The 21,149-nt window shown below is 39.8% G+C and overlaps 1 protein-coding gene across 2 annotated transcripts in view; it reads right to left on the bottom strand.

Moving 5' to 3' along the window:
• Window positions 1-21,149, bottom strand: part of SCUBE1 (signal peptide, CUB domain and EGF like domain containing 1) — a 194,866-nt gene that overhangs the window by 75,141 nt on the left and 98,576 nt on the right. The window contains exons 5-7 of one of the 2 annotated variants that reach the window (XM_048301601.1): window positions 19,267-19,392; window positions 11,082-11,198; window positions 8,150-8,239 (exon numbers count right to left, since the gene is read on the bottom strand). In XM_048301601.1, coding sequence (XP_048157558.1) covers window positions 8,150-8,239; window positions 11,082-11,198; window positions 19,267-19,392 — 333 coding nt within the window. The remainder of the gene's footprint in view (window positions 1-8,149; window positions 8,240-11,081; window positions 11,199-19,266; window positions 19,393-21,149) is intronic. The other variant, XM_048301602.1, reaches the window with a different exon arrangement.

Raw genomic sequence — 21,149 nt, 5'->3', positions numbered from 1 at the left:
CTTGGGAGACAGAGAATGCATGAGTGACCTCAGGGATTCCTTCCCCCTGCTTGCTATGATTTCATGCAGCAAAGTAGAACTGACAGAAAGAGTTAAAGTGAGGTCTTGGCTTCACAGTCAGTAACTGAATTATAGAACCTCCTAGCAATATGCCTGCTAATGAAATGTTTGCAATTCTTTATTGATTAAAGCACAAAAGGATTATGATGCATACAGAGCTGCACACTTGGTTTTCTGACAGTGAGCATTTCTAAATCGGTAAAAGCCATTCAGAAAAATAAAGACATATTTTAAGTAATTGAGAAGAGTCCTAGGAGGCAGTACAACAAAGCTAGGTACTGAAGTACATACTGGAAAGGTGCTCTTGACTTAAAGTGAGCCTTGGTAGGATAGAAGTTAACTGCTTCAGAACAGCACTTGAAAACAAACACTAGCTTGTCCACCACCCTGCTCTCTGAGACAAAAACCTGGGAGTAGTATCACCTGGAAACCCTCATTCTGTTTTGAAAGAAGACAAAAATAAAGTCTGCAGAATCCATGTTTAATTCACGTTGGAATATAAGACTTTTGGAAATTGTCAAACCAGAGCTCTTACACTCTTTACTCCAGTGTTTGGTAATTAAGGCATTGAATTGCATGTTAGAAATCCAGGTCACATATTCTATGCTTTTATGTTTACTGAAACTGAAAAATTCCTAGCCCTTTTTAGGCTACTGATTACCAATAGTGGCTCCAGGGGTGGAACATATACATGAGGCAATAATGAGTTAGGCTGACTTTACAGACCAACATTTTCCTTGAACACAGGTGGCAATGCACTGTGCAAGGGTCTTTAGTATCATTTCCTCACATTTTAAATGAATATTCTAACAAGTACATTCTGTCTGTGTACATTCTGTCTCCCTGTTTCTGAAGATCATTCCAGGAAAAAGCACTGTGAAAACCAATTCCCCCACAAAACCTACTTTCAAGAAAAAAGGCTTTTGAGAGAAAACTCTCATCAGATGAAAGGATTTTTTTAGGTTATGAATGCATGGCTTCAGTAAGTTCTACTGTTCTACAGCTCCTTTTCCTGAGCTGCAAAAAAGCTAAATATGGCTCTACCAGAGAGTCCTGAAATCCAGAAAATGGTGGATTTCCATATGACCTACACTATCACTGTGTGGTTTTCACAGCATTTCAAGACAGATGTTTGATTTTGGGTAAGTTATTCACACTGAGTCACCAGAGGAGAGATCTTTGGATGCTGAAAGAACATAGAAGGGAAGTTTCCATATTGATATGACGTCATTTTAAACCTAGTAGGAGAAGATAAATTTAACTATGAGACTCTGGTAATCATAGTTAACTTTGTGGATTCTGTTCTCCTGTAATCAAGAAAAAGTTGTGTGTCTCTACCAAAGAGAAAACAGTGATTCAAAGAGTCCTATGTGTCATACAGAGAGGTGGAAGTAAAAAGAAGCACACTAGCGAAATTAGAAGTTTTTAATCTGCTGTTTATGTGCATGTTCATACAGAGCATAGATCCTTGCAAGTTAAGACCTGAGATTTTTTTAGCCTTCTCAGCTCTTGAATCCCAAGGATTTCCAGGTGGACTAAGAAAAAGACAGGGAGAAGGTTGCTGACCAGGCGAATGTGCATGTGGACATAACATCATTATCAATACGAAGTTCACGCACTGGGTGTGTGCCCTCTGTAATCCCAATTTTATGCAAGATACCTGACAGAGGATCTTAATTAATTAGAAACAGGGAATGCAGAGTACTGCTCTGCTAAGAGCTGCATGATACCTGGAAGTCCCTGCAAGGGACAACTGCAGAAGCAAGGATGGGGCTGTCCTGTCTTGAACTCCTGGGGAGAATGTTCAGCTCACACCTGATGGTTCTTCCTCTGCTCATTACCAATCAGGTAACTAACACAATCTGTTACCTGCAGTGGGAATTCTGTGTGGGAGTAACTATAACTGGGTACCCTCCTGCCACTGAGGCAATCAGGTGAGAGGTGCTCCAGACAAGTCAGTCAAAGCACGCTTGATGTCCAGGATGAACAGGGGCAGCCTAATCCTTAGATAACTGGGGCTTAAGAAAAGATACCATGTGGCTGACTATTAAGCTCAGATGACTCAAGGCATATGAAGTTGAGTACCATTTTTGGTTCAAATGGGTAAATCCAAGCTCTAAATTTGTAAATCCCTCTGCCTTTTTTGATGTAACAGATACAAAAATGCTTGCCTTTGCTACAAATGCTGTAAGTCATGGCCATAAGCTCAAGTTGTGGGTTTTTTATTCATTATGATAGGAGCAGCTCACTAAAACCTATTGTAGGTACTGGGCTAAAGATACGAAACCAAAACAGTTTTGGGCAGGACAGGATAAACAGAGTTACCTTGGGTGATGTTTCCAGGTACCTTCAGGAGGCACAAGATTGGAGGAAAGAGCTGACCAGCACACAGAGAAGAGAGTACTGGCATGTCATTAAAGTGGCCAAAGTAGGACTTGCACTTGTGATCTATTAGTCTGAACTGGCTTTGGCTGTTTACTGCAATGTTTGGGATCCTTGGAGTTGAACTGATGGGGAAGTACAACTTCCACAGCAAACAAAGAGATGATTCTCCCCCATGTAACATGCAGGGAGGATATTCTCTGTCATAAGCTAATCTGTGGCAGAAATCCCAAATTGCAGTTTCCACAGCTCACACCTCTAGTTATTGCTGTGTAGAGGGAATGGTCTTAGCTCCCTGCACACTCATTTCTCCAGGCAGGTAGCAGGGTGCTCATTACAAACAGCTGGAAAGCTACTGATAAGGTAATGGAAGAGGAGACATCTGCAGAAGTCAAATGATTCTTGCCACAAAAAGGGAAAATACAGAACTAGTGAAAATACTGCCTTATTTGCTGGTTATATGCCAGACCACAGAACAATTCCTAGGAAACCAGGGATGAGATGTAATACAGGTGCCCATATATCCCAGCCCGGCAAAGCTGGTGCTTATTGGTGTGATTTTCCAAATGGCACCACAGAAGCAATCTAGGCAGAGGTAAACTTGAGCAGTAACAAAGACCAGCACAGTTCCAATGCACTTTGCAGCTTTTACCAGCATTTCAGCTGACAGTAAAATACTTTGGAAGGTTCTTAGGAAACAGCTTCCAGGGAAGAGAATTGCATCACTCTCTGATGAGGATTGTAAATAACCTTTCTGATGACCCAAGAAGTTGGTGTCCAATGGCAAAATCCTCAGCTGCCCTGACACAAAGTTAGTTGAACATGTCTCATGAAGGAGTGAATTTCTGTGCAGAGTTTGGATTTCTGAACACACCTGTAGCAATGGTATTACTCGCACCATTTTGCTTCCCTTAAGCACGCAAGGGAAATGACTGCACTTCCTCAGCTTCAGGATGGGCTCACTGTCCTGTTGCTCTTTGCTATACTCAAAAGTACTTTGTACACCCCTCTTCTTGTGACAAGAAGGGACCAATTTTTTTTCTTCTAAGGCCAGAGCAAGAACATTTTATGGCCAAAGTGAGTTCTTACAACAGTGATCTCTGGGAAGAATGGAAAAGGGATTGAAGATGAGGAAGATAGTGTTGGCAGTTGTTTTGAAGTCATGTCATGTCAAGCCCAAATGAGCCTGACCCATTGACTGCTAAAGTGTAGAGCAAGGAAAATGAAACTTAGTGACAAATGGGTCAGGTCTGCCTCTTCAAGAAGAGCTGACCAGAGGACAGGATCTAACAAACAGCCTGCACAGAACATCATGGTTGTGTTGCTAAAACACTTTACAGGTTCATGCAGTCTAATAAGGCCTGTGATGATGGCAATGCAGCAAGTGACTTCATAAGACAATATAAAAAAGAACTTCATTAAATTACTTGGTTCAAAGAGTTGATGTAAAGAGCAGCCAAAGAGCAAAGCAGTATCTCTGACTAGGAGATGAGGACTCCTTGAGTCTAAATTCCAGACAGTTTTACAGTTCTGGTTCCTTAAAGAGGAGGTTTCCAGCTGTCTGTCACCTCTCTGTAAGCACTTGACTTATTTGTAATGAGGGAGCCCGATGACATAGCTGATGCTATGAATTCTATTTCTGTGTCCAGAATATCAAGTTCTAAAAGAAAGTTTCTTAAAGAAAAGTTGTGAAAAGAAACTTCTAAAGTTTCTAAACAGTTTCTAAACAGTTTCTAAAAGAAAGCTTCAGGATATCAACAGACAATTGCTCTATAAAAACCTTGTAGCATTTTCGAGTGAAAGACAGTGGCCAAGGAGAATGTTAGGCCCACAAGACTTGATAATTTACAGTTTATTTAATGATAAAGTTCTAGACTGCTGGATGATTTATTTTTACAGCTGTAGACTGTGACGGGGCTGTTTGACTTATGAATTCTATCCAGGGCTATAGCAGCAAAAAGAGATATGGAAACATGAATAAAAGCAACTTCCATTGCTGAAGATGCAACACTGGACAAAATATTTTGAAGATAAGTGTATTAGTAGGGTTAAATGGAAATTTGGTGCTTCTAAATTTGTGTGCCCATACTAGAATGGCTCTCATACAGGTAGGCAGGGCATACAAACCGTGATTCACACTCATTCTGGATTTAGACTGAAAAATATGTGAAATTCACTAGTCCACTCCTCTAACCAGGTAGGGCAGTCTCATACTATGATGCTGTGAGAGAAGAAACAAATGGGTTCCCAAGGAAAAGAAGGTAAAGGAAAATGGAGAAGGTCTCTGTGATGCTCCTAAGAAACACACAAAATATTTTCAGAAAAAATTCTGTTATACCACACAAACCAGGGATTTGAACATAATTTTAAGAGCTGAAGGCAACTAACTGCAAGATGAACCATACCAGATGCTTAAGAAGACCTGAAGACATTGATTGTGCTCTTGTGGTTTGTAGCAAATGCAAGGTGTTCTGCAACAAGGGGAATGAAAATGTCCCTTACAGACGATGGTACAGCTCTGGTTCTGGAGCTGTGCACTTCTGTAGGATGAATGTCCTTCCTCATCTACAGGATGCTCGTGGCTCAAGGTCCAGTTTGAAGCAGCCACCATGGAACCAAGGCAGGACCTCTCCAGGAGCCCCCCTGGAGTACAACTAAAGCTGCACTGCTGCCACTCCATGATGGCAATGGCCAAGGGGAAGTGAAGAAGAGGGAAATGAGCTGTATGAACATTCACTGACTAGACAACAGCCACTCAGTGCCATCTCTGTAATGAGAGCACTCTTTACTCTGAATCCAAGTGCTTTTCTCTGATCCAGGGAAATAAGTGACAGCTGGAAGCCCTCAGGGTCTGTCCAAACATGAAAAAGTTAGATGAAAATTCCTAGGCATTGTTGGACAGTTCTAAAGGGAAGTTTCTTGTGGGTCATCAGAGAAGACCAGTTTCTCATCTGCCTTACAAGATCTAGATAAAAATACTTCTAACAGGAAAGAATAATGTGTATTTTTCTACTTCTCTCTGTTTAAGATTTAGCCACAAGTCACAGGACCACAGCATGACTTGGACACAGGCCCCTGTAAAAGCCAGTCTGAAACACAGAGGTGGCCAGTCTTGCTGTAGCAAAAATACTGCTATAGGCAAACTTGTCTAACAGCAACACTGTTCTAAAGCAATCTTGTCAAGCTTTTCTGAGCCTTGGCTGATCTTAAGGGTTATGCAGATCATAGTAATTTTGATAGCGTGCAGAAAATGACAGGGGACTACAAATTATCATCTCAGGACTTGCAACTGAAAGCACCTTTCATCAGATTACTAAAATTACATAAAGTTGTCTACTTTTCGTACTCTCCCAAGACTGCCTGCAGGAGGGTCAAAAATCACAGTCCATTTAGAAAAGCTGGGAAAAAAGTTTCCTGAGGAGCCTTCCAGTACTTCCTAAAACAGCTGTTTAGAAAGCATCTGAAGACATATGGAATTTCATGGAAATGCCACTACACTTTGGAAATGAGTAAGACTCCATTAAAAAAATAAATTCTGACTATCAGCAATCAGTAGAAACAAACAAGTCAAAAAGTCCCCAAATATTAAGCCACCCACTCAGATCTCACTCACTAATTAAATTTCTTTTCCTCCTTAGTTAATGTTTTTCTAAGGAATCAGTGGTTTAAACACAGCATGTCCAGAAACTCTCAGCTCTCAGCTGATACCTGCTAATACAGGAGGTACTGAAGAGTTAAACAATGTATTTTGCAAACTGGATTTTAAACTATCTCCCTGAGTCTATTTCTACTGTCTGTGTTCAGCTTGGAACTTGAAGACCTGGTGTAATTAAGAAGACGGCTACTAATCTTTTTATGGCTAAACTTTTAATGCTATTTGCCTGGACTCTTGGAAGCAGTGCGAGCTTATTTTCAGGTTGGATATTTATCTTTTTCAGAGGGTGAGGCATCAACACAGTGCACTATATTGCTCAGTACCTCTAGAGAGAACTGCACATACTATTTGTGGCTGGGCAAACTCAACACTGAGACCCAGAGGGTTGCATGTTTCAGTTGCCTAGAGGTTTTTGGGCACATTTATTTTCCTGACTTCTTGTGAGACTATGGGTCTTATTGAAATTATAGCTAAAAGTGTTAAAAGCACATTGACAAAGCAAGATGAGCTGCCTCATAGCTTTTGTTAGGTTAAATGACTTGAAACAGTGTATCATTAAAAAATAAAACTATATGGGTCACTTGCTAGGTCTGCAAACTAATTGGAAATTTATAGTCATGGATAATCTAAAAATAAAGTGCCATATGCCCAGCTTTTCACATGAAGGAAGATATTTTACCTCAATCTTGTCATCCAATACCATTACAGACTTATAACACTGTGCCATTTCCTACACAGTGGTTGTATGCTGGCCTGTGGGCAAGTGGATGGTTTGTCATGGATGACAAGACACAAATGATATGGAACATTTATAAATATTGCCACCTACTGCAACTGTTAGCCCAGCAATCAACTAAACATTCACAGTGAGGCTTCTGGTCTCCTAGAGGTGGTCACTCCAGATAGCTGTGGATGCTTATAGGCAGAGCTGAGCTTGCCAATGGCTAGCAGGACAGTCTGCAAAGGACTCAGTGGTTTTAAGAAAAGAAATAGGAACCCTGAGGGAAGAGAGCAGAATCTTGCCCTGCCAGAATGTTTTCTGTGGTGATGAAGCCCTGTCTTGTAAGGGGATCCATTGGGTACATCTCACCAATGGTCACTATGTTTAAAACCTAGTGGAAATAATTTTATGTGGCGAGTAGAGCCTCAGAGTGGAAAATACAGAGGAATAAACCACCTGACAATCTCCAAGCATCATTCAGCAGTCTGTAGCTACTCTGTGGTCTTTGTCCCAGGCAAAGTCTGGCAGAAGCCCAGCCACTCGACCCCTTCTATTCCCAAAAGGCCCTTCTCACTAACAGCCGGAAATGCACCGTGAAGGAGACAAGCACAAGGATGTGCAATGGGTTAACTGAGAGCACAAGCTAAAGAATTATCTTCACTGTTCAGTGCACTTGCTACTCCCTTCCACTCTCAAGCTCCAACGACATAGAGAAACAAGCCATGCCTCAATCTTGCAAGAAGAATGTACAGAAGCTCACTAGTCACTAGGGAAAGATCTTTCAGTGGTTACTAAAATAGCTGCACAAAGGAAGTGAATGAATTTCCAGTCATAATATTTATATTTCGGTCAAAAGTACACGAAATTTTAATTAGGCAAATACACTTGTTCATTTAACACCACAGATGTAATAGAGCATTGGTTTATATCATCATCATCATCATCCACTTTTAAGTCAATAGGCAGGTCTGCAACAGGAGATTTTTCAGGAATTCTACAGCAACACATACACACAAACACACAAATCACATGTAAAAAGTAGCTTGCATAAGCTAAGTAAGGTTAATAGCAAAAGCTTCTTTCTGTGCAGAGAAAATTGAACATTAAAGTTGCAGCATTAGGGAAAAAAACAAGGAATGAAGTTGTACAACAGATGAGAACTTAACAAAATTGGTGACCTTTCCACACAGATGAAGTCAGGGTAAAAAAAAACCAGGCCAAACCAAAACCAAAGGAGACCAAAACCAAATGAGACCAAAAGAGAACCTCCCCCCCACATACATACAGACAAAAGTGAGAGCACAACAAAGGAAGTGGAAGAAAAGTGTTACCCATAAGTAGCCGCCGTTTCACCCGCTTGTCCACATCAGCTACTGACGTGGCATTGTACTCAGAACTCTCAATTGCAGCCTCATCCTTCTCTAAAACACAAGTAAGGGACAAACATGGAGCAGTTGGTTAATCACAAGCCCAATTTTCCGCTGCCTAAGACAGTTTCTTGGCATGGCACAGCCAAAGCCAAGAAGCAAGGCATGAAAGCACTAAATCCCCGTTAGAGAGTTAATTCCCTTTGAGAACCCAGGAAAAAATTAAATGGGTGTTTAGGGAAAGGAGGAAGAAAGAGGGTGAGAAGGAAGAATGGTCAGCTAAGAAGTAATTAACCACACAGAGGCTGGATTTCTACTGGAGAACAAGACAGCTAACATGGGTGCCCCAGAGAGGTGTTAATGATGAAAATTAAAATTCAGGAAGGCTAGTTAAACAACTACCAAAGACAAACTGTGATCCAGGCTAATGGGGGCACCAGGATCTGAAGGCGGCAGGCAGAAGACTGAGACAGACGGAGAGAGAGCGAGAAGAGTCCGGTGATGGATGGGCATGGATGAACCATAGCCTTGTACACATCGACACACTGAGAAACCAAACAACAGCATGCAGATTAAACAAAAACAACAACAAAAATAAACAAACAACAAACCAAACAAACACAAAAAAAGATCAATTTGGGCAGTGCTGGTTGCCTGCTTGTCTATGAAACACTACTAGCTAAACATTCAATGCTAGGAAAGATGTTGCAAGAACAGGGTTTAGTAATTTTATTAGCATGCAGTGAGCAGGATGATGTCATCAGAGGTCACTTTACAAGGTAGGCTCTGACATCCTACAAGTAAGAGTTTCATACAGCATAATGAGGACTTTGGTTATGCTTCATTAGAAATACACAGAAACAGTCACAAGTGTGGGAAGAGGTGATCAGTAGGTGAAATAAAATTAAAGATTTCTGATACAGGAGAGCAGTGGAGAAGCAGCAGCTGGGTAAATAAAATGATCTGTAGAAAAAGGGAAATGCTCATCAGGAAAACAAAAAACAAAAATGCAAGTGGGGACTTTCACATGCAGCAAACGTAAAAAAAATAAAAGGTTAAGTCAAGCAAACAAAGACAAAATATGTTAGACAAAGGGTCAACAAGTATTTATCTGGCATTGCAGAAGTTTGCATTCTTGCAGTGATGCCTGGAATATATACACCACTGAAGACAGCAAACACTGGAATCACTGAAGTGAGGAGGAGGAGGAGGCTGGCAGGTTTTGTTTGTGGCAACTCTACATGGTTGAGTGGTAACAAGAAGTTGTTTTGTTTTGTTTTGAACAAGTTCTAGATGGGATCAGGCTGCAATAGAGGCTTTTGTTTGAGTTTTTGTTTTTTTTTTTTTTCTCTGTAAATAATTTATAAACGTCAGTTATCAGACAAGACAGGCAATCAGGAACCATCACCAGAAAGCAGGAATAAAAATGTAAAAAATAAATAAAAACATTAGAAGTATTCTAAGAGAAAGAACTATTTTAGAGGGAAGAAAATCAGCACAGGCAGTAATATGTGACTTACATCACAAGACCAAGGAATGTAACATGGAGTTGTATGTATTACATTACAAAAATGGAAAAAAAAGTAAAAAAAAATAGATGCAATGTACACAGCTTTTAAAATAATTTTTTACATGCTGGACAAAATAAAACATCAATCCAAGGATATTAGTGAACAATAATAAATAGAAGATCAATTATCCATTCAATAAAACCTGCTCTCAAGGCTCTCACTCTTGCAAGTTCTCCACATCTGGAACTGCCACAGGACAGAGATTGTAGGATGGAGCCCTCTGCGTTATCAGAGGCACTCGCTGAGAGATGCCCTGCACTCAGACACACCTTGTGCAGACAAAAAGGCAGAGCCCAGCTCTGAGCTCCATTCAGCTTTACCTCTGCCAGCAAAAACCTCGCCCTACCCCACAATTTGTGCAATTAAACCCCTCAGAAGTGAGCAAGGCTCTGGGCAGCCACGGAGCTTAATGCCATGGATCTGACCAAGACAGACTGGCTAAAGGTAGCTGACAGATTTCCATGGGTTTCAAATGCTCTGTCTTGCAGTATAGGAGAGAAAATATGATAAATATGTGTCTGTGTTTCTTTAACCTCAGGAAATGACTAAGAATTTGTAAGGAATTGAAATTAAACAAACAAAAAAAGTCAACATGTCCGCAATGCCAATGAAAACCATTATGGATTTCAGGTTCTGATCTGTGAGTAAGAATTTTCAAATGTTAACTTGCACTATGCAAAAATGCACTTTTAATTTTTTTTTTTTAAGTGGAGTGGAAAGAAATGGTGTTAAGCAAATAATATATTTTATAATCATACATGCTTGCAAAGCATCTGCCAAGACGCTCCATGTCTTGACTGGCTTTTTCCTACTGATATATTCTGAATGAAAGCTTAGTCACTACAAGCGTTGTAGTTTTCAGAATCATGAAACATACAACAGGGAAGACAGCACGTAATGATGACTCCTCTTCCCTGGCAACAGCTCAGAAAAGAAGATCATTTTCCTAACCTTGCTCACACAAGGAAGTCTTGACTAACGAAAGTGAACTGAAGAGCTGAACTTTCATTCAAAATGATGAATGTTCTACACCTTTATACTTCAAAAACGAATAGTTACGAACAGAAACAAAAGTTACAAGTGAGTAACAAAGGGATACTTCATTAACAAACATTTTGACAGACCACGCACAAATGCTTCTCTATGTCCTGGCTGAGCTCGGCTGCAGCAGCCGGGAGCTGCTGGAACACCCCTCTGCAGCACTGGCAGTGCTGAACCCCAGCGGGACAGCGACACGCACGCCCCACAGACACACACACACACGCACAAATGGCACAGAGATTCTGAGCAGTACGAGATCAAATGTGCTGCAGAGAAGTACTCACCAATGCAGGTTCGGCCATCTGAGTGCAGGGCATACTTCTGATGACAACCGCACACAGGACCGGTATCTGTGTCATCACAGGTGTGTTGGCAGCCTCCATTCCCATAGTTACAGGTTACTAGTTAAGCCCCAAATGAATGTGTATATATGTATATATAAATAAAATGACAATGAAACCAATTAGTCTTGAGAGCCTTTCAGAACACAGAAGAGCAGTAACACACCGAGACATACGGCAACATAACATTTGTGCTTGCAATTATTTCTATTTCTTCCTTCTGCCCCCTCCCTTATGCCCATCTCATGCCCTAGCCTCAATCCACACAGCGAAGAAAAAAGAGAAAGAAAAAGAAAAGCATTTTCCCCAGTCTATTTGTATTAAAAACTTTAGTGTGACTCTTAGCCAATTCTTTGTCTTCCTAAAAGCTACATGCTTCATATCCGTGAAGAAATTAACAGTCTACCAATACACATGTATACTTTCAGATCTATAGACAGCATCTCTCTTTTGCTTCCCCTTCATTCTCTAAGCAGAGACCAAGCAGCAAGAACAGAGCCATAGAAGTCTTGAAATCTACTATATCAAGTACTGGCCTCCCTAAAGCAACAAGTTTAAAAATAAAACAGGAAATGGTTGGGGTTTTTTTTCTTCTCTGCAACAAAAAAATACAGTTTTTATGTCTCTGCCATGTGCTGGCCTCAGCCAGGAAGGAAGCATTGGAGATGCCACTTTCACTTCCAAGCAACAGTGCAGAACAGCTTTTAGCAATTCAAATGTCCTCTGGGGAAAAAGTACTAAACATACATTAAAGCAAACATTTTTCATGAGAGTAGGCAGAGTTTTGAAGGTTACACAAATTAATAGATCAGATTCAATTAATTTCCTTTGTCACATGATGGATTTAATTTCTGCCAGCTAAGACAAACCAGTTTTTAAATATTAACCTGGCTAGCACCATTAATAAAGCCTCTCACTTGCCCCTGTTTCATTTCATCCTATGCAGCTGCACACCTTGATGCTGAATAACACAGTTCTGATCTGACTGATTTCTGAATTCAATTTACTGTCTTTATTTGGACTAGGTTCTTTATTGGTAAATATACACTGGCAGATATGGGGGAAATCCAATGTGCCATTATTTAGTTATATACTCATAATTTCAGAGGACTTAAATGTTTTGAAATGGTATGGTAATTTAAATGGAGACTACACTCATTTAAATACTGATTCCTAGTAATCAGAAGGAAGTTCCTCACACTGGTCTTAGCAGAATTTTCTTTCTAGATAAGAGTTTATAAAAGAGGCAGGGTAGCAAGTTGCAATACAGAGTAAAACCAAGATACTGGTTAACAGGATTTGAAAATCACGTATCTAACTCAAATCTGAGGTTGTATCTGATGCAAGAGGGCTAAGCTCATGTATTTTCCCTCTGAACTCAGTGACCCTGCTTTAATTCTAGCTTCTGAAAATGGAGTAGACCAGAATTTTCCATCACAGTAGCTAGAAATGAAATACCCCACCTCTGGTGTGAGTGCTGAGCAGCCATGTCACTCCCAGTAATCACTGAAGTATTTAGCTTAAAATGGAACAGTTCTAAAAAAAGCAACTGAGGGAGACCCACCACAGCATACCCAACAGAATTCCCATTAAAACCTCCTGCCAGCGTGGGAACCACAAGTTTACAACTTTAGCCCCTGAATTCTGGCAAAGATCACAATAGGAGTTGTCCACCTCTCAAGCGAGTGCAGACCTGTGGCCACTACAGGTGCAAGCATCCTTGATCCTTCCCACTGTACACTTGGAATAAAAGCCCTTGTGCTGTTCAGGGCTGGAGAGGGAACAGCCTTGGTGTCTAGGGGCCAGAACAATCTCTGAGAAGAGAGACTGCCAGGATTCCCACCTCACTTTCCAGGAATATTGCTGTTCTATCCAATTGGAAAGAATGGCAATGAGAAAGATGGGGAGACCTGCCTGATTCATGTCCCCTTTTTGGAGCTTGACAGTGCACTAGACTGGAAAATGGAAATTGTCGGTCCAACCAGCCAGAGGAGGGAACATACCCTAAATCATAAGAATCCTAAACTTCCAAGGAATTACATTACAAAGCCCCCTAAGCAACAGCCAAACTCAGGCACTCTTTCTCCTTCTCCACTTTTATAGCTTTACTAATAATTTATTTTTGTGAAAAACTACCTGGAGCAAATAATTCTGCTTTGCATCAAATGGAAACATTTCTTTCCCTTCAATACACAGTACCATTTTGGCTTTTATTTTTGATGCAAAACGAACAAAATTTTATGTCAATTCTCTATTCTTAAAGCTCCCACCTTTCCAATGAAGACATGCTTATTACTTGACCCCATATGCCTCCAGGACTATGTGGAGTTTCTATCCTCCTTGGACTGCAGTGCCATCACAAATTAACTTCAAGGTGTTGTTTATGCCAGATGTTTAAACACATTTCTAGCCAACAGTATTTTTATTGAGGATTTTAAAGTGCAATCAGCAACAAAGTGTGTATTTAAAAATTGTGACGGCAGTGGTTATTTTTGGCATTCCTTGCTGAAAGCCTCTGCTGGCAGAGATGAAAATATCTTAACATGCTTGCTCTGACCCACGTAATATGAGGAACTTTTCCTTACTATATTTGTCTATGAAAAAATCTCACTAGACTGATGGCATTTATAGCAAACCCTGCAGAATCACACACTTTTACAGTTTCCCTGCATATTAAAGTTACTGGTTCCCATTCTACCCAGTCCATGAATGCACATGTAGGTCAGTTCCTTTTCCTGTCTCCTAGAAACATTAGTAAATCATGTTTTTGAAGGATTTGAATTTCTGTCTAGACTACAATTTATCTATTTATTTTAAGTAACTTGAGTCAACATTCTGAAGCTTGACAGCTCTACAGGTGAAATTGGTACAAAATCCAGTTGTAAAATATGTCATTTCTATTTTCTTCCAGCCCTCATTCTGTTGCAGTGACACAGTGGGAAGTTTCTCTTGCTTAGAGGAAGAAACCCATAATTATTTAAAAGCAAATGGACATCCAGATCTACTCCATTTTTGTCAGAAAGAATTAAAGCAATATGAATGAGAATTCACAAAGTGTTCTTTTGAAACTATTTCTGATAAATTTAGACTCTGCAGCTATGCAAACAACTGTGTGCTCATTCAGAGTCTGTGACATTAAAGAGGTAAACAGGCAAAACAGTAAATTCCAACAGACACAGATCACCTTAAAATATCATAAATCGTGTTAAAATGAAAGGGATGGAAAATAGTAAGTTTGGGTTTTTTTTTTTTAACCAAAGGAGAATATTCACATATCTGTTAGAACTCAGACAGACTTTATTCCCACATGGCAGATTTAAAACCAGAGTAACACCATCTTTTGACAGTGCTTCAGAATTTGTGTATGTCTTAAGTGCAGTTAAAATGCTGGGCTCTTTCCCTTGGTGGGAGAAATGTCCTGTACAACAGCAGAGAAGCCCTACAATGACACACACCCTCTGTGGGACATGTCCAGTGCTGGCAACCAAGTCACCAGTCTGTTCTCCCAACACTCCTCCAAGTGGATAAAGAGCTTTAGGGCTGACACTGGGGCTTCAAAGTGCCTTCAAACCAGATGAATTCTTTTCAGTGACTACAATGCTCAGGGTCCTAGGCTGGCCAGACATCTTTCAGGCCCTGGCATAATGGCATAATGGCATAATGGCATATGCCAGCTGACATAACCTGTCCACCTGCCCACACTGGAACCAGCAGCATCTATTCAGTTTGACTGGGCTGAGCCAAACAGTCTTGAGACACAGCTTGGCATGTGGGCCAGTGCTTACACCCAGAGAAATATATGGAGTAGTCTAGAAATGACATTTGGATGATTAAAAAATGAGAAACAACTGTCTGAAAGAGAAATGACATCTTAAGGAACAGGAAGGATTTTAATGTACATATTCCACTAAGTATTGATATTGATATTCCATACTATACTCCCCAGAAGACAGAAAATACCAGAATTCAGCCTCACTCTACAGCCTAAATCCTGTTTTGAGTGCTTCTCCAAAGTTCCACAGAACCCTTTTTCTGGTTCTTCCATCTTACATGCCCATGACAAGAAGTACTTGAAAACATACGGCCAACTATTTAATCTAGCATTTATTACTTGGTAACTTAAAAAATTGGTCAAGACAACAGTGTCATGATCTTGTCCACATGTGGACTGAAATATATACTATGGCTCAGATGCCACAGAATTTGCCACAAGACAGATCTTTTGTGTTTTTGTAGGATGGACTTCTCAAATGAGCATACTGTCATTCCAGGTAACTTAAAAATTGCACTGTTTCTTAACTAAACTGGCCATTAAATACATAATTTACATAAATATATGGGCACTTCTCTGTGATAAAGTTGTGCATGCAACATTGCTGACATGATTTATTCTAGTATGGCTTTATGTTTTTAACATTCTGGGGATCTTTGTACTGATAGCAAATAGTTGCATGAGGACACAGTCAGCAGGAGCTGCAGAGCTGCCATTTGGCATAGGTAGGTTGGCATTTCATTGTACAAGTCCTAGATAGGATTTTTAGAATTACTTTGCACTAGCCTTCCTGCTCACTTGAATCATTATTATCCAAGGAGGCAGATAGAAAGAGCTGTAGGTAGGATTATCCAGCATTTTTCATTAAAAGATCCAGCTTTTACTTGTTTATAACTCTTTCAGGTTGCAACTTGCAGGTATGTGAATCTGCTTTAGATTTCCTCTTATTTTTAAGCTTCCAGCTAAGAAAGAGATGAACATAAGATCTCCTGGTTTGTTCATATTTGGGGAAAATATCTTCAGTTTATCAAAAACTTCTAATGCAATCGTGCCCAGGAGCAGGATCTTAGTATGTATCATGGACGCAGATGTAGAAAGAAGAGGTAAATTCCCATGTTTATTTCAACATACTCTGGAGCCAAATTCACTGCTCTGAATTCTTCTTTCTGCTGCCAGCAAGTACCTGTGAAAATTACTGACAAAGCATAATCTTCTTCTGGGCTTGTGTACACCAGAGGCTATTAAAGTAGTTTACAGGAGTAGCAGTAAACTCCCAGAAGCTGAAGTTTACTGATGCTTTGGATGTAAAGGATGCAGCTTATCTGAGGGAACACGTATGGATCCTTATGATTCTGCTTGGTGTACTTCTAGACAGCCTCTTGAGGTCCCTTTCAATCTCCACACTTTAGTGTTTTCTTAGCATGTTGGGCAACTAGAAATTGCATACTTAAAATTTACACTAAGAAACCATTAAGGCTGCAATCTTAAGCACTCAAAAGCTACAAAATACCAGACTTGTACATAGTCCTATTGTGTTATGATAACTCTCCTCAATGACAAACGCAGAAAACACTCCTGTCTCATTTAGTGCATAGTGAAGCTGGAGAAAGTCAGGGCTGTGGAAACAGCTGGGAATCTTTTCTCATCTGCTGCAGAGTGAGTAGCAAATCAGAAATGGACTGTCAAGAAAGAATAGTCTTGTTCAGAAAGTGAAAAGAGCCCTAAAGACTCTAACCTATTTCTGCCTTCGCTGTGGAATTCCTACTTAGAGCTTGGCAGGTCATTTGAATCTCTTCTATTACAGGTTACTGATATTATATTCCTTTCTCCATGGCATTTGCAACTACAGCTGGAGCCATCAGGAGTTTGGCTTGGATCATATTAACCTGCTGTAAATGCTTAGCTGGGTTCTGTGTAGTTCTTGTTAATCACCTATCACTACTAAATGACTGACATTAATATTTTTATATTAATTTCTCTTTTGTAAGATAGGCAAACCAGTACTTTTTAACTTGACAAGAACGTTTTGAAAATACATTACAAATGCCTACAAAGCACTTTGATAATACAGTAATGAATATCATGGGAAAATCCACGAGGAGATTAAAAATTTTATGTTCACAATAGAGCTTAAATACTGTGCAGCAGAAAAGGCATGACACTAAATTATGGAGAGGAAGCTACTGAACATAAGCCTGTTTAATGAGCACTGACCATCATAGACACTGAATGAAGCAAAAGTGACTGCCTTATCAGCATGTCATGGTAAATGATAAGATGGTATGTGCTTAGGATGTCATGACAATCGTGTGATGCATGCATAAAAAGCATGGAGCCTTCCTCCAAGTGTTTCTGCTTTCTGACTTATTTTAACATCTTCCTTTAAGGAAGACTTGCATCGTTACTAAAGGCCTTGGGCCAATACATTTGAAAATCTCTCTCAGCAGTCTGACTGAATTGCAAACTGGCTGATAAAAACTCACCTAGGTGTACTAAGAGGTGCTATGTTCTCTGTCACTTGTTCACATACAAAAACCAGAGCAGCAAGCTCTGACAAACCCTGAAAGGCATGGACTCCTGGAGGACCATGATAAACCAGCATAATTGAGAGGGATACAGGGTTTTACAAGGGTGTATCAGACCCCACAGTCCCAATTATACAGGGCTACAGACCCAGTCCAGGCTGGCAAGTGGGAAGTGTCTCTTTTCCAGCTCTTCAACATAGCTGCAAAACTGAGTAGTTGCAAAACTGCAGCTCAGGATTTAAGCCAATTCCACTGAAATGGTTAGCTGTGAAGAAGTTTTTTTAAAAGTTGAGATTTGGTTTCAGAATTAGGCTTCCATAAATAGCCTGCTGTAATCTCACAATTATTGTCCCAGGCTATCTGGCTACACCTCTGTACTTCTTTGCATCTGGAAGGACTAGAAGTAATTATTTTAAATAAGACTCTGGATCATACTTGCAGAATATGCTGTGGGTTTAGAGGTTGGTGTACTCCAAAGTAAGCTCTGCAGCCTTGGAAAACTCAGTGTCCCTACTTAGAGGTCTGACACCAAAAGTTCATTATACTTCCAACTACAATTTGAACACCAGAGGGCACAGAATAAACTGAAGTTTTTACTCTATTAAAAGGCATTTAGGAATAATGTTCCGGAAAAGGCTCTAATCCTCCTGCCACCATCTATGAAAAAGGATACTGAAACTCCCAAAGAATATAAGAATTTGAGGAAACAAATAAAAACAACATAAGTAAACATCCTCCCACACTTCACCAATGTATCTGATGTTGCACTCCAATTAACAGCATGCAACATTCCCTTCTAATAAACACTGAGAATGAAAATTACCATAAAGGCATTTTTTTCTGTGCTTTTGCCTTTGGCCATGTGTAGCCTTTTAATAATGAGCAGAAATCAGGCTGTACATTACTCTGTGGCATTTCTTTATGACATTCAAAAGTGATTCTTTTGACTTTGTACTTGGGAGATAATATCATCTATGCGTGTTTACAGAGTGGAGATCTCAGGAAGAAAAAAACTGAAGTGCAAGAAAGACTGTCTCAAAAATATTGGCCCTATGCAAAGCAGCAAACATTTTATGTTGTTTGATTGCACTTTTTTTGTCTCTCTCAAAGCTACCAAGTAGGAATGCAAGCTACTGGACTCAGATCTAAGACTCACTGAAGCCATCAGAAAGACTCAGTTCTGAAGCTTTCAGATGACGATGCCGAGGTCAATTATTTGAACCTGTACAGAACAATTTCTAATTTTGTGGGCTAATGAGTATCTGTATCTTTCGCATCACAGCTTCAAGAATATACCACTCTGGGCTTTTCTCTGAAGAACAGTATATATAATGCAGCTGCACGTTTCCCAAGTGATAATCTAGAGTGTGAGCAGTGTAATCAAGGCTAGAGCAATCATTCCTGTCTTTTAAAAAAATTGGAACTCACACGCTTAATTTGATAGCTCTAGTGGGTTTCTCATTAAATTCACTAGTACACTTAGCAATGTACACACCTTTGTGGACCTTCAAAATATTGCAAGTCAGAATCCACTATGCTTTATTTGTATTGCTTTAAAAGGAAAGTCTGGATTAAACTGTTACTTCACTTTTCTGCATTCACAGGAAAGCAGAAAAGTTGTTATTGTTTTGATAACTGAGCCACTGCCAATGTTCTATTATTCAATCCCTCTTATCCATCCCCAAATGCATCTTCTACAGCAAAAAACCCCTCATTACTAAAATTACAAATCACCTTTGGCCAAAACAAAGTTAACTTCTTCTGGAACATAACAACAATGAAGAAAACAAGACATTTTGGGGCATTTGAAATTTAATCTTCATCTACCTACATTTGCAGTCCTTCTGGTTTTTGGCAAGTTCAAAGCCAGGTCTACATTCACAGGCAACCCCACCTTTGGGTGTCTCCCGGCAGATGTGTGCACACCCATGATCTTTGTTCATACAGTTCATACCCTCTGTGGAAAAGCAAAGAAAAATAGAAAATATTAGTATTGAAATAAAATTACAAAATAATTATGCATATCCAATCCTCCAATAATTTTATCTGTAACTTTTATTTTTCATCTGGACCGTGTTCCACAAGATGAAAAAACAGAGCTGAAAAGAGATACATAGTCAACAAAACAGTGTAATAAAAGACAAACATGCTCTGGGGCAAATACGAGCTTTGTGTGTCTCTGCTTCATGTAGAAACTTGGGATTTCTCTATTCTGTATCTATATTCTAATCTTTCATGAAAATATCATGGGTTTAAAGGATAGTCCAGGAACTCGTCTGTCCCACAGAGCTGAGTAAGTGATCTCACAGTTATTTTTTTCTTGTGCAAATTCAACGGCTGTTACTGTCTGGTGCATTTTTATTTCCCTGTTAATGTGCTTTATATTTTCTAACACGCAAAATCTGCCAAATAGTATAACTAAGCATTTTTGCTTGGATCTGTTCCTCTGCTATTTGTTTTACATCTCAATTCCCTGTCATCCACCATAAACATAGCACATCGCCAACAAACCTACTACCACTTTTCTCTTTGACTCTATTAAACAAAACACACCAGCTGTTCAACAAACATCCAAGTGCCATGGGTGGATTCCTGCTAATGTTTATGCCAAGGAAAAGTATCAACCAGCTCTCTTTTAATCATTGCAGAGACAATTTTAACCTTCTAAACCATGTCAGTGATTTAGATACTGAATGCACCTTATATTCTTAGAGCCTTTCATTACCGCGTTAATTCAAATCCCACATATTCACAGAAATCTTGAACTCACTTCTTATGGGTCAGCATCTAACATTCCTTGTGTGAACGAAGGCTAGCTAGATTTGCATTACAAAGCCTTCCCAGACTTCCCCTTGGATATCTGACCTGTAAAGGAGAGACAAATTCTCTCAGAGTACACTGGCAGAGAATGCACATTGTAACTCAGCTTGCTATGCTGAAAACTGCCTGTGTTGCCCAAACCACTGCTGTAAGCAACATCAGGGTGGACTCTGCAACTCATTTGGCACTTTGCAACGTGTCTACTCCCACCTATTCATTCTAGGCTAATTTCTCAAAACTACTCCAGTGCAAAATGTTCAACTTAAACCTACAGTGCCAGTGTATTGTAAGTAAATGTTTTTTGTGTATAGAATTTTGAGGAGGAAATGCTACAGAAAGTCAGTCAGGGATTGCCTCAGGGTGACAGAAGTTAACAGCTTCAAGAAGTTATTCACACTGCTCAGATTTACCTCTGAGAGGTTTGTATTAGCAGAGTAATGAAAAACATACATCACCAGTCTGATTGGGTATTTTTATTCACCCCTCCTCCAAAACACAACAGGATCTTAAATCTCACCATGTATAAAAACCAACATTATGGACAACAGATATATTTATTTCTTCTAAATTCCCCTCTGTGTTGTCCTTGAGCCTAAAAACGTGCCAAAACATAGTAAGTTACTATAATCAAGTGAGTTATTTTTTGTAAACTGCAGCCTGGACAACAGATGCTGTTCTGAGATACAATACATACTATATGCTAAAATACACCATCCTACACATCAAAGTGAGGTATGAACGCTTTGTTTGGCTGAACAGATACAAGAAACCTGGGAATGGCCTTATTGAAGGGTTTGAGGCATTTTATAATCTCTTTCTCTCCACTTCTCCCAACAAAGGATTTCAGACACAATGTGTTTGACAAACTGCATTCCTGTGCACTGCGCTATGCTC

This window comes from Corvus hawaiiensis, chromosome 4 (genome assembly GCF_020740725.1).
Source record: "Corvus hawaiiensis isolate bCorHaw1 chromosome 4, bCorHaw1.pri.cur, whole genome shotgun sequence".
NCBI lineage: Eukaryota > Metazoa > Chordata > Aves > Passeriformes > Corvidae > Corvus > Corvus hawaiiensis.
Note: the sequence above shows the minus strand (reverse complement) of the source record. Positions and strands in the feature narration are given on the sequence as shown.